At 46.9% G+C, this 16896-nt stretch overlaps 1 protein-coding gene across 1 annotated transcript in view; it reads left to right on the top strand.

Moving 5' to 3' along the window:
• The window catches only part of TEDC2 (tubulin epsilon and delta complex 2), an 82777-nt gene extending 72888 nt beyond the window's left edge, over positions 1-9889 (top strand). The window contains exons 10-11 of the mRNA XM_063934682.1: positions 5842-6032; positions 9294-9889. Coding sequence (XP_063790752.1) covers positions 5842-6032; positions 9294-9434 — 332 coding nt within the window. The 3' untranslated portion in view covers positions 9435-9889. The remainder of the gene's footprint in view (positions 1-5841; positions 6033-9293) is intronic.
• Positions 9890-16896: the final 7007 nt, after the last annotated feature.

Below are 16896 nucleotides of genomic sequence, written 5' to 3'. Positions count from 1 at the left end.
AGGAAGGCCCCTACAGAGGAATTCCAGCTGGGTCGATTCCTGCACTTCCTACAGTCAGGAGTGACTATGGGCCTAAGATTAGGATCCATAAAGGTCCAGATTTCGGCCCTATCTATTTTCTTTCAAAAAGAACTGGCTTCACTGCCTGAAGTTCAGACGTTTGTTAAGGGAGTGCTGCATATTCAGCCCCCTTTTGTGCCTCCAGTGGCACCTTGGGATCTTAACATTGTGTTGGATTTCCTGAAATCCCACTGGTTTGAGCCACTTAAGACCGTGTAGCTAAAATATCTCACGTGGAAAGTGGTCATGCTATTGGCCTTAGCTTCGGCTAGGCGGGTGTCAGAATTGGCGGCTTTGTCGTGTAAAAGCCCTTATCTGATCTTCCATATGGACAGGGCAGAATTGAGGACTCGTCCCCAATTTCTCCCTAAGGTGGTATCAGCGTTTCATTTGAACCAACCTATTGTGGTGCCTGCGGCTACTAGGGACTTGGAGGACTCCAAGTTACTAGATGTAGTCAGGGCTTTGAAAATCTATGTAGCCAGGACGGCTGGAGTCAGGAAAACTGACTCGCTGTTTATCCTGCATGCGCCCAACAAGCTGGGTGCTCCTGCTTCAAAGCAAACTATTGCGCGCTGGATCTGTAGCACGATTCAGCAAGCACATTCTGCGTCAGGATTGCCGCATCCTAAATCAGTAAAAGCCCATTCCACAAGGAAGGTGGGCTCTTCTTGGGCGGCTGCCCGAAGGGTCTCGGCTTTACAGCTTTGCCGAGCTGCTACTTGGTCGGGTTCAAACACATTTGCTAAGTTCTACAAGTTTGATACCCTGGCTGAGGAGGACCTTGCCTTTGCTCATTCGGTGCTGCAGAGTCATCCGCACTCTCCCGCCCGTTTGGGAGCTTTGGTATAATCCCCATGGTCCTTACGGAGTTCCCAGCATCCACTAGGACGTCAGAGAAAATAAGAATTTACTCACCGGTAATTCTATTTCTCGTAGTCCGTAGTGGATGCTGGGCGCCCGTCCCAAGTGCGGACTCTCTGCAATACATGTATATAGTTATTGCTTAACTAAAGGGTTATTGTTATGAGCCATCTGTTACTGAGGCTCAGTTGTTGTTCATACTGTTAACTGGGTATGGTTATCACGAGTTGTACAGTGTGATTGGTGTGGCTGGTATGAGTCTTACCCTGGATTCCAAATCCTTTCCTGGTAATGTCAGCTCTTCCGGGCACAGTTTCCCTAACTGAGGTCTGGAGGAGGGGCATAGAGGGAGGAGCCAGTGCACACCAGATATAGTACCTAATCTTTCTTTTAAGAGTGCCCAGTCTCCTGCGGAGCCCGTCTATTCCCCATGGCCTTACGGAGTTCCCAGCATCCACTACAGACTACGAGAAATAGAATTACCGGTGAGTAAATTCTTATTTTATTTATTTATTACGTTTCTTATATAGCGCAGCAAATTCCGTTGCGCTTTACAATTTGAAATAACAATAACAAACTGGGTGATAACAGTCATAGAGGTAGGAAGGCCCTGCTCGCAAGCTTACAATCTATAGGGCATGAGGATTCACTGTAGTCATCCGTTTCCAATAGTCCGGTCCAACACAGAAAATGAGTATACATTAAGTATATACAGATGTGTCCTCTTACACAATGCATGAGTGCCGTATGACTCGGTAACACCGAGCGTCGTTTTTTTCTGCGAAAATTTGTCTTAGACACACAGTAATGTAATATAACACACATTCTGTGTATGACTGCGACTGTATATGCATACAAAATGCTATGTTACAGTGTTTTTATGGAAACACTGTAACATGGCATTTCGGATGCAGATACAGACGCTATTACACACAGTATATACAGTAGGAATGCTGCATATCATTTTAATCAGCAGAAACTGCTTGTGCCTCCTATTACATTACTGTATGTCTAAGAAGCAGTTAAGTGGAAAAAACGCTACAGCATGGCGCAACCTCAGGGGCTGTTTAGCGTGACTGCAGCAAGGATGTAAGAGGACACATCTGTAATATATATATATATATATATATATTGCTCAAAAAAAATTAAGGGAACACTAAAATAACACATCCTAGATCTGAATGAATGAAATATTCTTATTAAATACTTTGTTCTTTACATAGTTGAATGTGCTGACAACAAAATCACACAAAAATTATCAATGGAAATCAAATTTATTAACCCATGGAGGTCTGGATTTGGAGTCACACTCAAAATTAAAGTGGAAAAACACACTACAGGCTGATCCAACTTTGATGTAATGTCCTGAAAACAAGTCCGAATGAGGCTCAGTAGTGTGTGTGGCCTCCACGTGCCAGTATGACCTCCCTACAACGCCTGGGCATGCTCCTGATGAGGTGGCGGATGGTCTCCTGAGGGATCTCCTCCCAGACCTGCACTAAAGCATCCGCCAACTCCTGGACAGTCTGTGGTGCAACGTGGCGTTGGTGGATGGAGCGAGACAAGATGTGCTTAATTGGATTCAGGTCTGGGGAACGGGCGGGCAAGTCCATAGCATCAATGCCTTCGTCTTGCAGGTACTGCTCACACACTCCAGCCACATGAGGTCTAGCATTGTCTTGCATTAGGAGGAACCCAGGGCCAACCGCACCAGCATATGGTCTCACAAGGGGTCTGAGGATCTCATCTCGGTAACTAATGGCAGTCAGGCTACCTCTGGCGAGCACATGGAGGACTGTGCGGCCCCCCAAAGAAATGCCACCCCACACCATTACTGACCCACTGCCTAACCGGTCATGCTGGAGGATGTTGCAGGCAGCAGAACGTTCTCCTTGGCGTCTCCAGACTCTGTCACATGTGCTCAGTGACAACCTGCTTTCATCTGTGAAGAGCACAGGGCGCCAGTGGCGAGTTTGCCAATCTTGGTGTTCTATGGCAAATGCCAAACGTCCTGCACGGTGTTGGGCTGTAAGCACAACCCCCACCTGTGGACGTCGGGCCCTCATACCACCCTCATGGAGTCTGTTTCTGATCGTTTGAGTAGACACATGCACATTTGTGGCTTGCTGGAGGTCATTTTGCAGGGCTCTGGCAGTGCTCCTCCTGTTCCTCCTTGCACAAAGGCGGAGGTAGCGGTCCTGCTGCTGTGTTGTTGCCCTCCTACGGCCTCCACGTCTCCTGATGTACTGGCCTGTCTCCTGGTAGCGCCTCCATGCTCTGGACACTACGCTGACAGACACAGCAAACCTTCTTGCCACAGCCCGCATTGATGTGCCATCCTGGATGAGCTGCACTACCTGAGCCACTTGTGTGGGTTGTAGACTCCGTCTCATGCTACCACTAGAGTGAAAGCACCGCCAGCTTTCAAAAGTGACCAAAACATCAGCCAGAAAGCATAGGAGCTGAGAAGTGGTCTGTGGTCACCACCTGCAGAACAACTCCTTTATTGGGGGTGTCTTGCTAATTGCCTATAATTTCCACCTGTTGTCTATTCCATTTGCACAACAGCATGTGAAATTGATTGTCAATCAGTGTTGCTTCCTAAGTGGACAGTTTGTTTTCACAGAAGTGTGATTGAGTTACATTGTGTTGTTTAAGTGTTCCCTTTATTTTTTTGAGCAGTGTATGTGTATATATATATATATATATATATATATATATGCACAGTATATGTGTGTGTGTGTACATCTGTAATGAGTTCGACTTTAATTATATTAGCATGACAGGGATAGTTTTCTCAGTAGTGCACAGTTTTCACACAACCCCAAAAAGTGAAATCCCATTATTCCAGGAAAGCTGTGAATAAGAGTCAACTACGTCAGTTGTGAGCATTTGCACTTAGTGGCATTGCTATGAAGTGGGCTGTCATTGGCTGATCTTGTCATAAAAAGGAGGGAAACATGTTGCTTGTCTGTTGTTGTACTACTCAAGATTCTAAACAAACCAAGAACATTAATGATAATCGTTACTTATCTTAGACTTTAATATTTTGACTAATTTTATTTCAGTGCTTTATTTCAAAAGCAAGTAACGCCAGTTTGAGGATATTAGTTTGTATGTATGTATTCAGTGCATATGGCCTGTATGCTTTTTTTTTTCCCATGGTGTTGTCCTGTTCTGAAATAAATGGTCCATGCTGTACCCTGTCTAATTTGAAACGTTCTGTACTGTATGTTTACTCTGTACGGTGCTGAGTAAATTTTGTGGCGCCATATAAATAAAAGATAACAATACCACAGGTTATGAAGCACGCCACATCCAAGACAATGTAAAGCGTCTCTAGGAATCGTGCTTTGAGAATACAAAGGTTGCTCAGCTAGCTCGTTAACAAAGTTTGTGTACACAGATGGACCATTTACTGTTCTGCTAGCTAGGAATGGCATTTGTATTAATACACCATGGTTGAGGAGTTAACATATTCTTTTGGTGTGTTGGGTACAAAAAAAAAATTTGTCCGCGTGGCCCAGCGGTGACTTCCCTGCTCCTGTCGCTGCAACGACATCCTCTGGGTCCCTTCAGTCATGTGACCATCACAATAGAGTCAGACCTCCGGAGATTAGGTATTTCTCCACTATCCCTAATCCTAGTCTCTATTCCTTCCGCCCCCACCGCAGCCTAACCCTTGTCACGGCCTGCAACCTAACCCTGACCCTCCTGCTCGCAGCCTAACCCTAATGTTAACATTTTGACAATGTCAACATTTCACATGTTGACATTCTGAGAATGTCGACAATATTATTGTCGGCCTTTCGACTACATCCGCTTGTGACTTTCACTGATAAGCAGTACTTACTAAAGGAAATTAAACTTGCACATCAGATTAATATCCTGAAAGAGCAGAGTGAGTTTTCACAAATTGCTGTATATCTGTGCTCAACGGATGGTGTAGGTGCATGTAGGCCTAAGTGATAGGCATGGTGTAGCTGGGGCAGATGACCCCATGTTTGGATGGATTATCCATTCTGCAAGGTTCCAGACAATACCAGATGAAGTGTCTTTTACACTTGCTAAAATGGGACATAGGGGGTCATACCAAGTTGATCGCTCGCTAGCAACTTTTTGCAGTGCTGCGATCAGGTTAAATCTCTGCAAAACTGCGCATGTGTATGCACCGCAATGCACAGGCGCGTCGTACGGGTACAGAGAGGATCGGTGCTTGGCGATGGATTTAACGAAGAATCCATTCGCACAGCTGACCGCAAGGAGATTGACAGAAAGAGGACGTTTGTGGGTGTCAACTGACCGTTTTCTGGGAGTGTTTGGAAAAACGCAGGCGTGTCCAAGCGTTTGCAGGGCGGGTATCTGACGTCAATTCCGGGACTGGACAGGCTGAAGTGATCGCAGCGGCTGAGTAAGTCCAGAGCTACTCAGAAACTGCTAAAAACTTTTTTGTGCCGTCGGCTGCAAAAGCGTTCGCTCACTTACAAAGCGAAAATACACTTCCCTGATAGGCGGCGACTATCTGATCGCAGCACAGCAAAAAGTTGCTAGCGAGCGATCAACTCGGAATGACCCCCATAGTCAGGATCTCTGCAATCACCATCCCGGCGGCCACAATCGAGGCAGCAGCATCCCGACGGTCAAAATCCTGACTGCTCCCGATGGAGAATAGTAGGGTTAGGCATTAGGGTAAGGGTTAGACTGCTGGAAGGGTGGGTTAGGGCTAGGCAGCGGGAGGGGTGGGTTAGGGCTAGACAGCGGGAGGGGTGGGTCAGGATTAGGGTTACAATACTCGTCAAAATGTGTCAGGATTTTGACCGTCTGTTTCTGAGAGAGAGATTGCTGATAACATATAATGTCTTGTGCTTGCTTACTCCTCTATGTTCTTTTCTTTTTTCACATTTCTTCCCTAATTAGTTGCTGAGCAATACAGGAGCTGGGCTGAGAAACTTTCCATTAACACCATGTGTACAGAGTCGGTAGGCTGCCCCGTTATGTACCGCAGGTCTCCCCCCGTGATCATATACAGCAATTACATTGAGCTTTGTGAACTGACCCTCAGCAGGCTGAGAGTGTTGGAGTTCCAGCAGAAGATTTATTTACAAAAGGTAATTTTGCTTCAGTTGTTATTATGTCTTAAGTTTTTTCTGTACCATCTCCTCTGTTACACGTATAATATCATGCTCCACTTCTGCTCTATATTCTCCCACCTTATCGCCTCTTTCTGGTTTTACTTTTGTGGTGGGAAAGGCGGTAACCAGCTATTGCGTCTCTCCAGTCCATGTGCACTGTGTGTGTTCTGATTAAGCAGGTTGCATGACACGTTTTGAATGGGCTTTATATTGAGGTGCATCAACCAATGACCAATGAAAATCACCCTGACTGGCTCATTATTCTCTCATCATGTACGTTTCAGTCGGCAAAAAACAGAGTGTGTACTTGTGGTATCCGGACTCTGGGTCGACATTGTCTAAGTCGACACACATTAGGTCGACACCTATTGGTCGACAGTGAGTATGTTGACACATTACATAGGTCGACATGGCCATTAGGTCGACATGAAAAAAGGCCGACATGGAAAAAAAAGGTCAACATGAGTTTTTCACATTTTTGTGTATAGGGTCCGGAGGCGCCATGGGTGGGGGAGGTGCGGGGATGCAGCGGATGGGGAGGGGGTCTGGGGGCGGGTGCAGGGGTGCCGCGGGTGGGGGAGGGGGTCTGTAGAAGCTGCTGGTGGGGTGCGCGGATGGGGTCTGGAGGGGCTGCGGGTGGGGGAGGGGCAGCTGCGGGGATGTTGCAGATGGGGGAGGGGTTCTGGAGGCACCGCGGGGGTGCTGTCCCACTCCAACTTGTTGGGATCTGCAGCTAGGGGAGCAGGGGTGACGATTGATCCGGCTGGAACGGACCTTAGTCGGAAGACTGGGGACATGAGCGCCTGGTAGCTGGGGCCAGTGTGCCGGGAGGTGGGATTCCGGTAACTGACCTGTGCCCAGAGCGCTCCTGGGAGACGGCGGCCACCATGGCCTCCAACTGCAGCAGCAACAGCGCCGCCGCTGGCACCGCCAGCAAGAATAAGAAGAAGCATTGTGTGTGCCAGAAAGTGAAGCTCTTCCGCGTCAGAGAGCCCCTGCTGAGAGTGCTGATGTGCGGGGTCAAGCTCACGGTGAGCCGGTGTCCCTCGCTGTCTGTACGGCGTACTTGTACACCCTCACACACCCCTGCCTGTGCCATGCCCGTGCCAGCTGCTCCTCATTGCCAGGCGTCACTGATGTGCTTCTAATCTCCTATAGATTTGGCCAGATCTGTGACTCATTTGACTCTAATTCCGCCCAGCGCTGTGACTCTGCCCAGCGTTATACACAGAGTCACAGATCTGGGCTATTATATAGGAGGGAAGGGGGCCCTAATTTGCACACCTTAATTAGGTAATGAGGTGCTACTCTGCTTGAGACTTAGTAAAGTGTACAGAGGGAAAAAGTAGCAGGTGCACTGTCTCACACTAGCTCAACCTGTAGTAACCAGAGGCACTTAGCATATTCCTGGCAGGGCTATGAGCTTACCCACCGCATCAAGGTAGCCTCTCATTGGGTACGTCCCTAACACTAACTATAGGGGTTCAGGTCCGGGGGGCAGGACACCCCAGAGCCACCCAGCCAGACAACCCCAGGGCATCGCAGGAGTGATACAAATAAAGAGTTAAAGAGGTAGGAGCAGCTGCTGCTGCATGTGTGAGTAATGTGAGGAGTACAAGAAAATAATGTGAAAGTGTTACATATATAAAACAAACTATAAGTGCCATAGTGTAAAGAAATAGTGTTAAATTGCGATGCCCCAGGGACGTCCGGCCACGGCAGGCACAGGGAGCCCCGCACCCCAGAGAATCCCCCCAATATTGACTGCCATAGTAAACCAAAATGTAGGAGTCTTACCTCACTTTGCCTGCATATGTAGAATGAGCACACTGAGGTAAGACTCCTACATTTTGGTTTACTATGGCAGTCAATATTGGGGGGATTCTCTGGGGTGCGGGGCTCCCTGTGCCTGCCGTGGCTGGACGTCCCTGGGGCATCGCAATTTAACACTATTTCATTACACTATGGCACTTATAGTTTGTCTTATATATATGTAACACTTTCACATTATTTTCTTGTACTCCTCACATTACTCACATGCAGCAGCAGCTGCTCCTACCTCTTTAACTCTTTATTTGTATCACTCCTGCGATGCCCTGGGGTTGTCTGGCTGGGTGGCTCTGGGGTGTCCTGCCCCCCCGGACCTGAACCCCTATAGTTAGTGTTAGGGACTTACCCAATGAGAGGCTACCTTGATGCGGTGGGTAAGCTCATAGCCCTGGCCAGGAATATGCTAAGTGCCTCTGGTTACTACAGGTTGAGCTAGTGTGAGACAGTGCACCTGCTACCTTTTCCCTCTGTACACTATTATATAGGAGATAGTGAGTGCTGCCTACGGTCTGTGTTGGGATGCTTAGAAAAAGTGGGGACCTGGTATCTGGCTGATAGATCTACAGTGTCTAGGTAGACAGTCATTAGGTCAATACTATGTATTGGTTGAGAAGTATAAAAGAGGCGATGCACAAACAAATGGTCAACACTTTTCATTCATGTTTTCCCAACATTTGCTTAATTTACTATCCATGTGTACATCGATTGGGAATAATAACTTGCCTGAAGCTTGGCGAGCATCTACATTTGTACTGATGGTGGTCACAGAACGTGAAATATAGAATATTTGCCCCAAAAAACGTATTGACCATTGTCATGTCAACCTTTTGACTGTGTCGACATTTTGTACCTGCCAACCTAATGCATGTTGACCATTTGGCGTCGACCTATTGACTGACGACCTTAAATTTGTCCACCTTCTATACCCCACCCTGGGTATCTGGGGTCCCCATGCTGTTTGACTAAGGTAGCTCCCTCCCTGTTACCCCCTTTTCTCTCCATTTTATTCCCCCTCTTCATTCTGTTTTTGTGTGCCTCCTTATATTTCTCACTCTGTCTCTGTCATTTTCATCCTATTTTTCTCTTGCGCGCCCTTTCCCTCTGTGTGTGTGTCTCTCTCTCGCTCTCTCTCTCTCTCTCTCTCTCTCTCTCTCTCTCTCTCTCTCTCTCTCTCTCTCTCCCTCCCTCCCTCCCTCCTCTATCTCTCTGCATGTGAATTCCTCCCTTATGATTACTACTTCGGCTTTTTTTTTTTTTCCTTCTGTGTATTTCCTGTTGCTGATTACCTTGTACTTAGGCTCCCAGCACAGATGTGTCTTCTATGTTCACATTAATGCTGTGTAATTGCTGTGGTGCTACCTTAGCCCTGTAATTGAGCCATTAGTGTAACGCTGTGATCTCTCCCAGGTGCTGAGTGAAGAGCTGCTTGCTGAGGCTGATTCCCAGTGTCAGGGCTCCTCGGCCTCCTGCACACTACTTAGGGCTCTCTATACCCAGCTGTGTGAGGGAGGAAAGCTGTTCCCTGTACTGGTGCAGGACGATGGCTGACTGCCGCCAGGCGCACAGTACCCCACGGAGGAAGATTAATGCTGGGTAATACTGCTGTCCGGTTTCCCTCAACAGTAGCACTGAATTATCATATTTAAATGTGTTCTATTTTATATATTAGGCTTTGTCTTCCAAATATATATATATATATAATAATAAAATGAAAATAAAAAGCTAAATGTTTTGACATAAAACATGTATAGTTGATTCTATGCCGAAAACACATCATACTTGTATTATATAAGTGACAAATGCCATTTTGCCTGTCTTGTTATTATTAATATTGTATAACACGTTGGACTGAAAACCTCAAGTATTTACCTTTTAGAGGAACCAGAGAGGGAATTGGCTCTCGCTTCAGTCACATGGAAGAGGTCCAGGATATAAGCTAATTACAGTCTGGCCCGCATCTACCTGTGTTGCTGTGTTATTTGATTAGTAAGGGAAATTAAAACACTGGGATCTCCTGTCTGTATTGTTGTTTGTCACCTCGGGCGGTCTCAGCAATGACTCATCTGCCATGAGAGGGTGGAAGAAGAGGCCAGTGTAAAGGAAAAGACCACCCCCTTCCAAGTCTCTTACGGTTAGATCACGCTAATGCTGGCTGTACACTAGGTCGATATCGTGTAAGAATACACGGTATCGACCTACTGTATCATTCGACCTGTTGCATGTACATTGTGCATGTTAATGGGTGTGAATACAATGCAATGCGTGGCCCCGCATCAGCTGATCATATGTACTGCACATATGATCAGCTGATCCCGGCCCCCAGTAATTGTGGAGGTACGATAGATTGTACGGTGCAAAAGCACCGTACAATCTATTGTGTTCCCGGCGGTTGTCAGGGGGGGTTCATTAGTTGACTGGTAATGATGTATGGCCAACATAAGGCTCTAGTGTCGTATGTGATTAACATGCTGTGAGGCGGAGAGCATTTTCAAAAGCAGGGAGGGTTTCCCTGTTTTTGGTGCGTGTCTAGGACAGTGTCTTGTCTCCCAATTTGGCTTCACTGGCCCCGACTGCGTGAAAATCCATCAATCCTTGGTGACCTAAGCTTGGCATTAGCGTTAAGGGCTCCGTGTGCTGGTTCCATACTCCCTCTTTGTCTCCCTGGAAGGGCTCTTTGTGGGTTAATTGTGCATTTAACCTTTTCCTGTGTGTGTGTGTGTGTGTGTGTGTGTGTGTGTGTGTGCTGTCAGTATTACAGTATGTCAGGCAAAGAGTGTGTTTCATGTAAGGCACAGTGTTCCTCTTCTTCAGGGGGTTCACTAGTGTGTACTCAATGTACAGTTGTGCTCATAAGTTTACATACCCTAGCAGAGTTTGTGATTTTCTGGCCATTTGTCAGAGAATATGAATGACAACTCACAAACTTTTCTTTCACTCATGGTTAGTGGTTGTGTGAAGCCAATTATTGTCAAACAACTGTGTTTACTCTTTTTAAATCATAATGACAACAGAAACTACCCAAATGACCCTGATCAAAAGTTTACATACCCCAATTCTTAATACCGTGTATTGCCCCCTTTAACATCAATGACAGCTTGAAGTCTTTTGTGGTAGTTGTGGATGAGGCTCTTTATTTTCTCAGATGGTTAAGCTGCCCATTCTTCTTGGCAAAAAGCCTCCAGTTCCTGTAAATTCTTGGGCTGTCTTGCATGAACTGCACGTTTCAGATCTTCCCAGAGTGGTTCAATGATATTGAGGTCAGGAGACTGAGATGGCCACTCCAGAACCTTCACTTTATTCTGCTATAGCCAATGACAGGTCAACTTGGCCTTGTGTTTTGGATCATTGTCATGTTGGAACGTCCAAGTACGTCCCATGCGCAGCTTCCGGGCTGATGAGTGCAAATTTTCCTCCAGTATTTTCTGATAACATGCTGCATTCATCTTGCCATCAATTTTGACCAAGTTTCCAATGCCTTTGTAGCTCACACATCCCCAAAACATCAGCGATCCACCTCCGTGTTTCACAATAGGAATGCTGTACCTTTCATCATAGGCCTTGTTGACTCCTCTCCAAATGTAACGTTTATGGTTGTGGCCAAAAAGTTCAATTTTGGTCTCATCACTCCAAATGACTTTGTTCCAGAAGTTTTGATGCTTGTCTCTGTGCTGTTTGGAGTATTGTAAGCAGGATGCTTTGTGGCATTTGCGTAGTAATGGCTTTCTTCTGGCGACTCGACCATGCAGCCCATTTTTCTTCAAATGCCTCCTTATTGTGCATCTTGAAACAACCACACCACTTTTTTTCAGAGAGTCCTGTATTTCAGCTGAAGTTATTTGTGGATTTTTCTTTGCATCCCGAACAATTTTCCTGGCAAGCTGTGGCTGAACCCCTTGTTGGTCTACCTGACCGTGATTTGGTTTCCACAGAATCCCTCATTTTCCACTTCTTAATTAGAGTCTGAACACTGCTGATTGGCATTCTCAATTGCTTGGATATCTTTTTATATCCCTTTCCTGTTTTATACAGTTCAATTACCTTTTCCCGCAGATCCTTTGACAATTCTTTCGCTTTCCCCATGACTCAGAATCCAGACACGTCAGTACAGCACTGGATGAAGGATGCAAAGGTCTTTCAGGAGTCCAGAAACTCACTGACCTTTTATACACACACACTGATTACAAGCAAACAGATCACAGGTGAGGATGGCTACCTTTAGTAGCCATTCAAACCCGTTTGTGTCAACTTGTGTGCATGTTATCAGGCCAAAATCTCCAGGGTATGTAAACTTTTGATCAGGGTCATTTGGGTAGTTTCTGTTGTCATTATGATTTTAAAAAGAGTAAACACAGTTGTTTGACAATAAATGCCTTCACCCAACCACTAACCATGAGTGAAAGAAAAGTTTGTGAGTTATCATTCATATTCTCTGACAAATGGCCAGAAAATCACAAATTCTGCTAGGGTATGTAAACTTCTGAGCACAACTGTAGTGTGCCTTCCCAGGCTAGTGGGCCAGAACCAGCATGGCTGGACTCCATTAGGGGAATGATTTCCACAATCTCTACTAAGTTATCTCGGACTGAGAAAGAGACGCAATACTTAAGACAATCTATGAGTTTATGAAAAGAGACTCAGTACCCAAACCAGAGTCTCAGTCCCCTGCCATTTGTCCGCAGAAACATACTTTGGCCCCTGCAGTCTGACTCCGATGATGAGGGGTCAGAAATGGAGAAGGGGGAGGTGGACTCAGAGGTGGGGGAGGGTACTCTTTCGCAAGGAATAGAGGCTCTCATAGAAGCTATCAGCTAAGTTCTAAATATCCATGATAAGGTGACAGAGGAGAGTGAGGAATCTTATTTTAATATAAAAAAAGAAATCCTCAGCCACTTTTCCTGTGTCAAAGGAATTAAATACCCTGTTTGAAGAACCGTGGGTTAGTCCTGATAGGAAATTTCAAATCCTTAAACAGTTGTTATCATCCTTTCCTTTTCCTCCTGAGGATAGGAAGAAATGGGAAAATCCACCGATAGTGGATGCATCAGTATCCATGCTTTCACAAAAAATTGTATTGCCTGTCCCGGGTGCAGCCTCCCTAAAAGAAGCGGCTGATCATAAAATTGAGACTACGCTCAAATCCTTGTATACAGCTGCTGGGGTGGCCCAGAGACCCACTATAGCATGTGGGTGGATTGCAAGAACCATTGCCAAATGGTCAGGTAACCGGATTGAAGGGTTAGACACCTTGCCTCAGGAGGAGGTTATCTTGTTCCTACAGCATATACAAAACTCTGTGAATTTTATGGTGGAAGCCATAAAAGAAATAGGCTTGCTTAATGCACGCACTACGGCTATGGCAGTGTCTGCACGCAGGGGTCTATGGCTACGCAAGTGGACTGTGGATGCAGACTCCAGGAAAGGCGTGGAAGGCCTCCCTTTCACAGGCGAGGCCTTATTTGGAGATAAACTAGACAAATGGATCTCCAAAACTACTGCGGGTAAGTCCACATACCTTCCTTCTGCAGCTCCCCCAGCTAGAAAGGGCCACCCAGGTCCCAATTTACAGTCCTTTCGGACTGCCAAGTTTAGGTGCAAACCCAGAGGTTCTTCTACAGCCACCAGAGGCGCTAGAGGTAAACCACGCAAACCAGCAACTGCCGGTTCACAGGAACAGGGCTCAAGCTCTGCTTCCTCAAAACCTTCAGTATGACGGTGGACCGCGATGCCTGGGAGAAGGGCAGGTGGGAGCCCGGCTAAAATTCTTCAGTCACATCTGGACAGGTTCGTGCCAGGATCCCTGGGTCATAGATCTTATTTCCCAGGGCTACAGACTGGGGTTCCAGGAGCTCCCACCTCACAGATTCTTCAAATCAGGCTTACCAGTTTCACAAGAGGTAAGCATAACTTTACAGGACGCCATTCAAAAACTGGTACAGACTGAGGTCATTGTTCCAGTTCCACCTCATCTGCAAAACAAGGGGTACTATTCCAACTTGTTTGTAGTACCGAAACCAGATGGTTTGGTAAGACCGATTCTGAACCTCAAGTCGTTGAACCCGTACTTACGAGTGTTCAAATTCAAGATGGAGTCTCTGAGAGCGGTGATCTCAGTACTGGAGGAGGGAGAATTCCTAGTGTCTCTGGATATCAAGGATGCGTACCTTCACATTCCAATCTGACCGCCTCATCAGGCTTCTCTACGGTTTGCACTACAGGACTGTCACTACCAGTTCCAAGCCCTGCCATTTGGGCTCTCCATGCCACCAAGGGTGTTCACCAAAGTGATGGCAGAGATGTTGTTTCTACTCCGCAAACAGGGAGTGAACATAATTCCGTACCTGGACGGTGGTTCTGATAAAGGCACTGGCCAGGGAGCAGTTCTTGGACAGCATTGACCTCTCAACCAGACTACTCCTGGATCACGGGTGGATTCTGAACCTACCAAAATCTCACCTAGAGCCAATACAGAGGCTTCCTTTCCTGGGAATGATACTGGACACAGAATCTCAGAAAGTGTTCCTTCTCTTGGAAAAGGCAATGGTAATCTAGTTGATGGTTCGGGCTGTCCTGAAGCCAACACGGATCACAGTGCATCTGTGCATTCACCTTCTGGGGAAAATTGTGGCCTCTTACAAGGCGCTTCAGTACGGAAGGTTTCATGTGAGGCCCTACCAGCTAGATCTGTTGGACAAATGGTCCGGATCGCATCTTCACATGCACCAGAGGATCCGCCTGTCGCCAAAAGCCAGGATCTCCCTCCTGTGGTGGCTACAGACTTCTCACCTAGTCAAGGGTCGGAGGTTCGGGATTCACAATTGGATTCTGCTAACCACAGATGCAAGTCTCAGAAGTTGGGGCGCAGTCACCCAGGGGGTGCAATTTCAGGGAAGCTAGTCAAGTCAGGAAGTCGTCCTTCCAATAAACATCCTGGAACTCAGGGCCATATACAACGCCCTTCTGCAGGCCTCATCTCTTCTTCAGATTCAGGTCCAGTCGGACAATGTGACAGCAGTGACATTCATAAACCTGCGGAACGAAAAGCAGAGCCGCAATGTCAGAGGTGTCAAGAATTCTCCTCTGGGCAGAAAAACACGCCGTGGCGTTTTCAGCGGTCTTCATTCCGGGAGTAGACAACTGAGAAGAAGACTACCTCAGCAGACACGACCTGCACCCGGGGGAGTGGGGCTTTCACCCGGAGGTGTTCCAGTGGTTGACACGTTGGTGGGGATATCCACAAATCGACATGATGGCCTCTCAACAAGAAGCTCAAGCGGTATTGTTCCAGGTCGAGGGACCTACAAGCAGTGGCGGTAGACGCTGTGACAACTCCGTGGGTCTACCAGCTGGTGCACGTGTTTCCTCCACTTACTCTGATCCCAAGAATTCTAAAAAGGGAAAAGGTTCGAGCAATCCTCATTGCTCCGGACTGGCCATGAAGGGCCTGGTATGCGGATCTTCTCGAAGATCCGTGGCCTCTACCTCTTTGCGAGGATCTTCTGTAACAGGGCCCATTCGTATATCAAGACTTACCGCGGCTACGTTTAATGGCATGGAAGTTGAACGCCTGATTCTAGCCAGGAGAGGGATTCCTGACAAGGTCATCCCAACTATGATCCAAGCCAGAAAGGGGGTAACGTCTAAACATTACCATCGTATCTGGAAGAAATATGTCTCTTGGTGTGAGAACAGACAATATTCTACGGTGGAATTTCATCTAAGACGTTTCCTGCTTCTTCTGCAGTTGGGAGAGGATGTGGGTCTACGTCTAGGCTCCATAAAAGTACAGATTTCGGCCTTGTCTATTTTCTTTCAGAAACAATTGGCTTCTCTCCCTGAGGTCCAGACGTTCTTGAAAGGTGTTCTGCACATCCAACCTCCCTTTGTGCCTCCCACGGCACCTAGGGATCTCAATTTGGTGCTGCAGTTCCTCCAATCGGACGGTTTGTACCGTTACAGGAGGTTGACGTAAAGTACCTGACGTGGAAGACCGTCACACTGTTGGCCTTGGCTTCAGCAAGACGTGTGTCGGAGCTAGGAGCGTTGTCTCACAAGAGCCCCTACCTAATTTTCCATAAGGACAGAGCTGAACTCAGAACCCGTCAGCAATTTCCTCCTAAGGTGGTGTCTGCGTTTCACATCAACCAACCTATTGTGGTTCTGGTTGTTACGGACACTTCTGCTACTTCAAAGTCTTTGGATGTTGTGAGGGCTTTGAAGGTGTATGTAAAAAGAACAGCTCGTCAAAGGAAATCGGACTCGCTGTTCGTTCTCTATGATCCCAATAAAATTGGGTGTCCTGCTTCAAAGCAGTCAATTGCACGCTGGATCAGGCTCACTATTCAGCATGCTTATTCCACGTCAGGCCTGCCGGTTCCAAAATCTGTACAGGCCCACTCTACTAGGTGGGTGGGTTCTTCTTGGGCGGCTGCCCGGGGTGTCTCGGCTTTACTGATCTGCCGAGCAGCTACTTGGTCAGGTTCGAACACGTTTGCTAAGTTTTACAAGTTCGATACTTTGACCAAACTGAAGGTTCTCAGAGGTCAATCAGTTCTGCAAGAACCTCAGCACTCTCCCACCCGGTTTGGGAGCTTTGGTACTTCCCCATGGTACTAATTGGATTCCCAATATCCCCTAGGACGTAAGAGAAAATAGGATTTTAATTACCTTTCGGTAAATCCTTTTCTCGTAGTCCGTAGGGGATACTGGGCGTCCGCCTGGTGCTTCGTTCTTCCTGCACTTTTACTTGGTTAAATATTCTTGTTTGGTTCAGCTGTTGCTGTTCCTGTTTACGTTTGGTTAGCATAGCTTTCCTCTGGTTTGTGTGTGCTGGTTCTTTCCTTATCCATCCTTCTCTCAAAGTATGTTCGTCTCCTCGGGCACAATTTCCTAGACTGATTCTGGTAGGAGGGGCATAGAGGGAGGAGCCAGGGCACACTATCAATTTCTTAAAGTGCCCATGGCTCCTATTGGAACCGTCTATACCCCATGGTACTAAACGGATTCCCAGTAT

This window comes from Pseudophryne corroboree, chromosome 7 (assembly GCF_028390025.1).
Source record: "Pseudophryne corroboree isolate aPseCor3 chromosome 7, aPseCor3.hap2, whole genome shotgun sequence".
NCBI lineage: Eukaryota > Metazoa > Chordata > Amphibia > Anura > Myobatrachidae > Pseudophryne > Pseudophryne corroboree.
The sequence above is the reverse complement of the archived record's forward strand: the minus strand, read 5'-3'. Positions and strand labels throughout refer to the sequence as shown.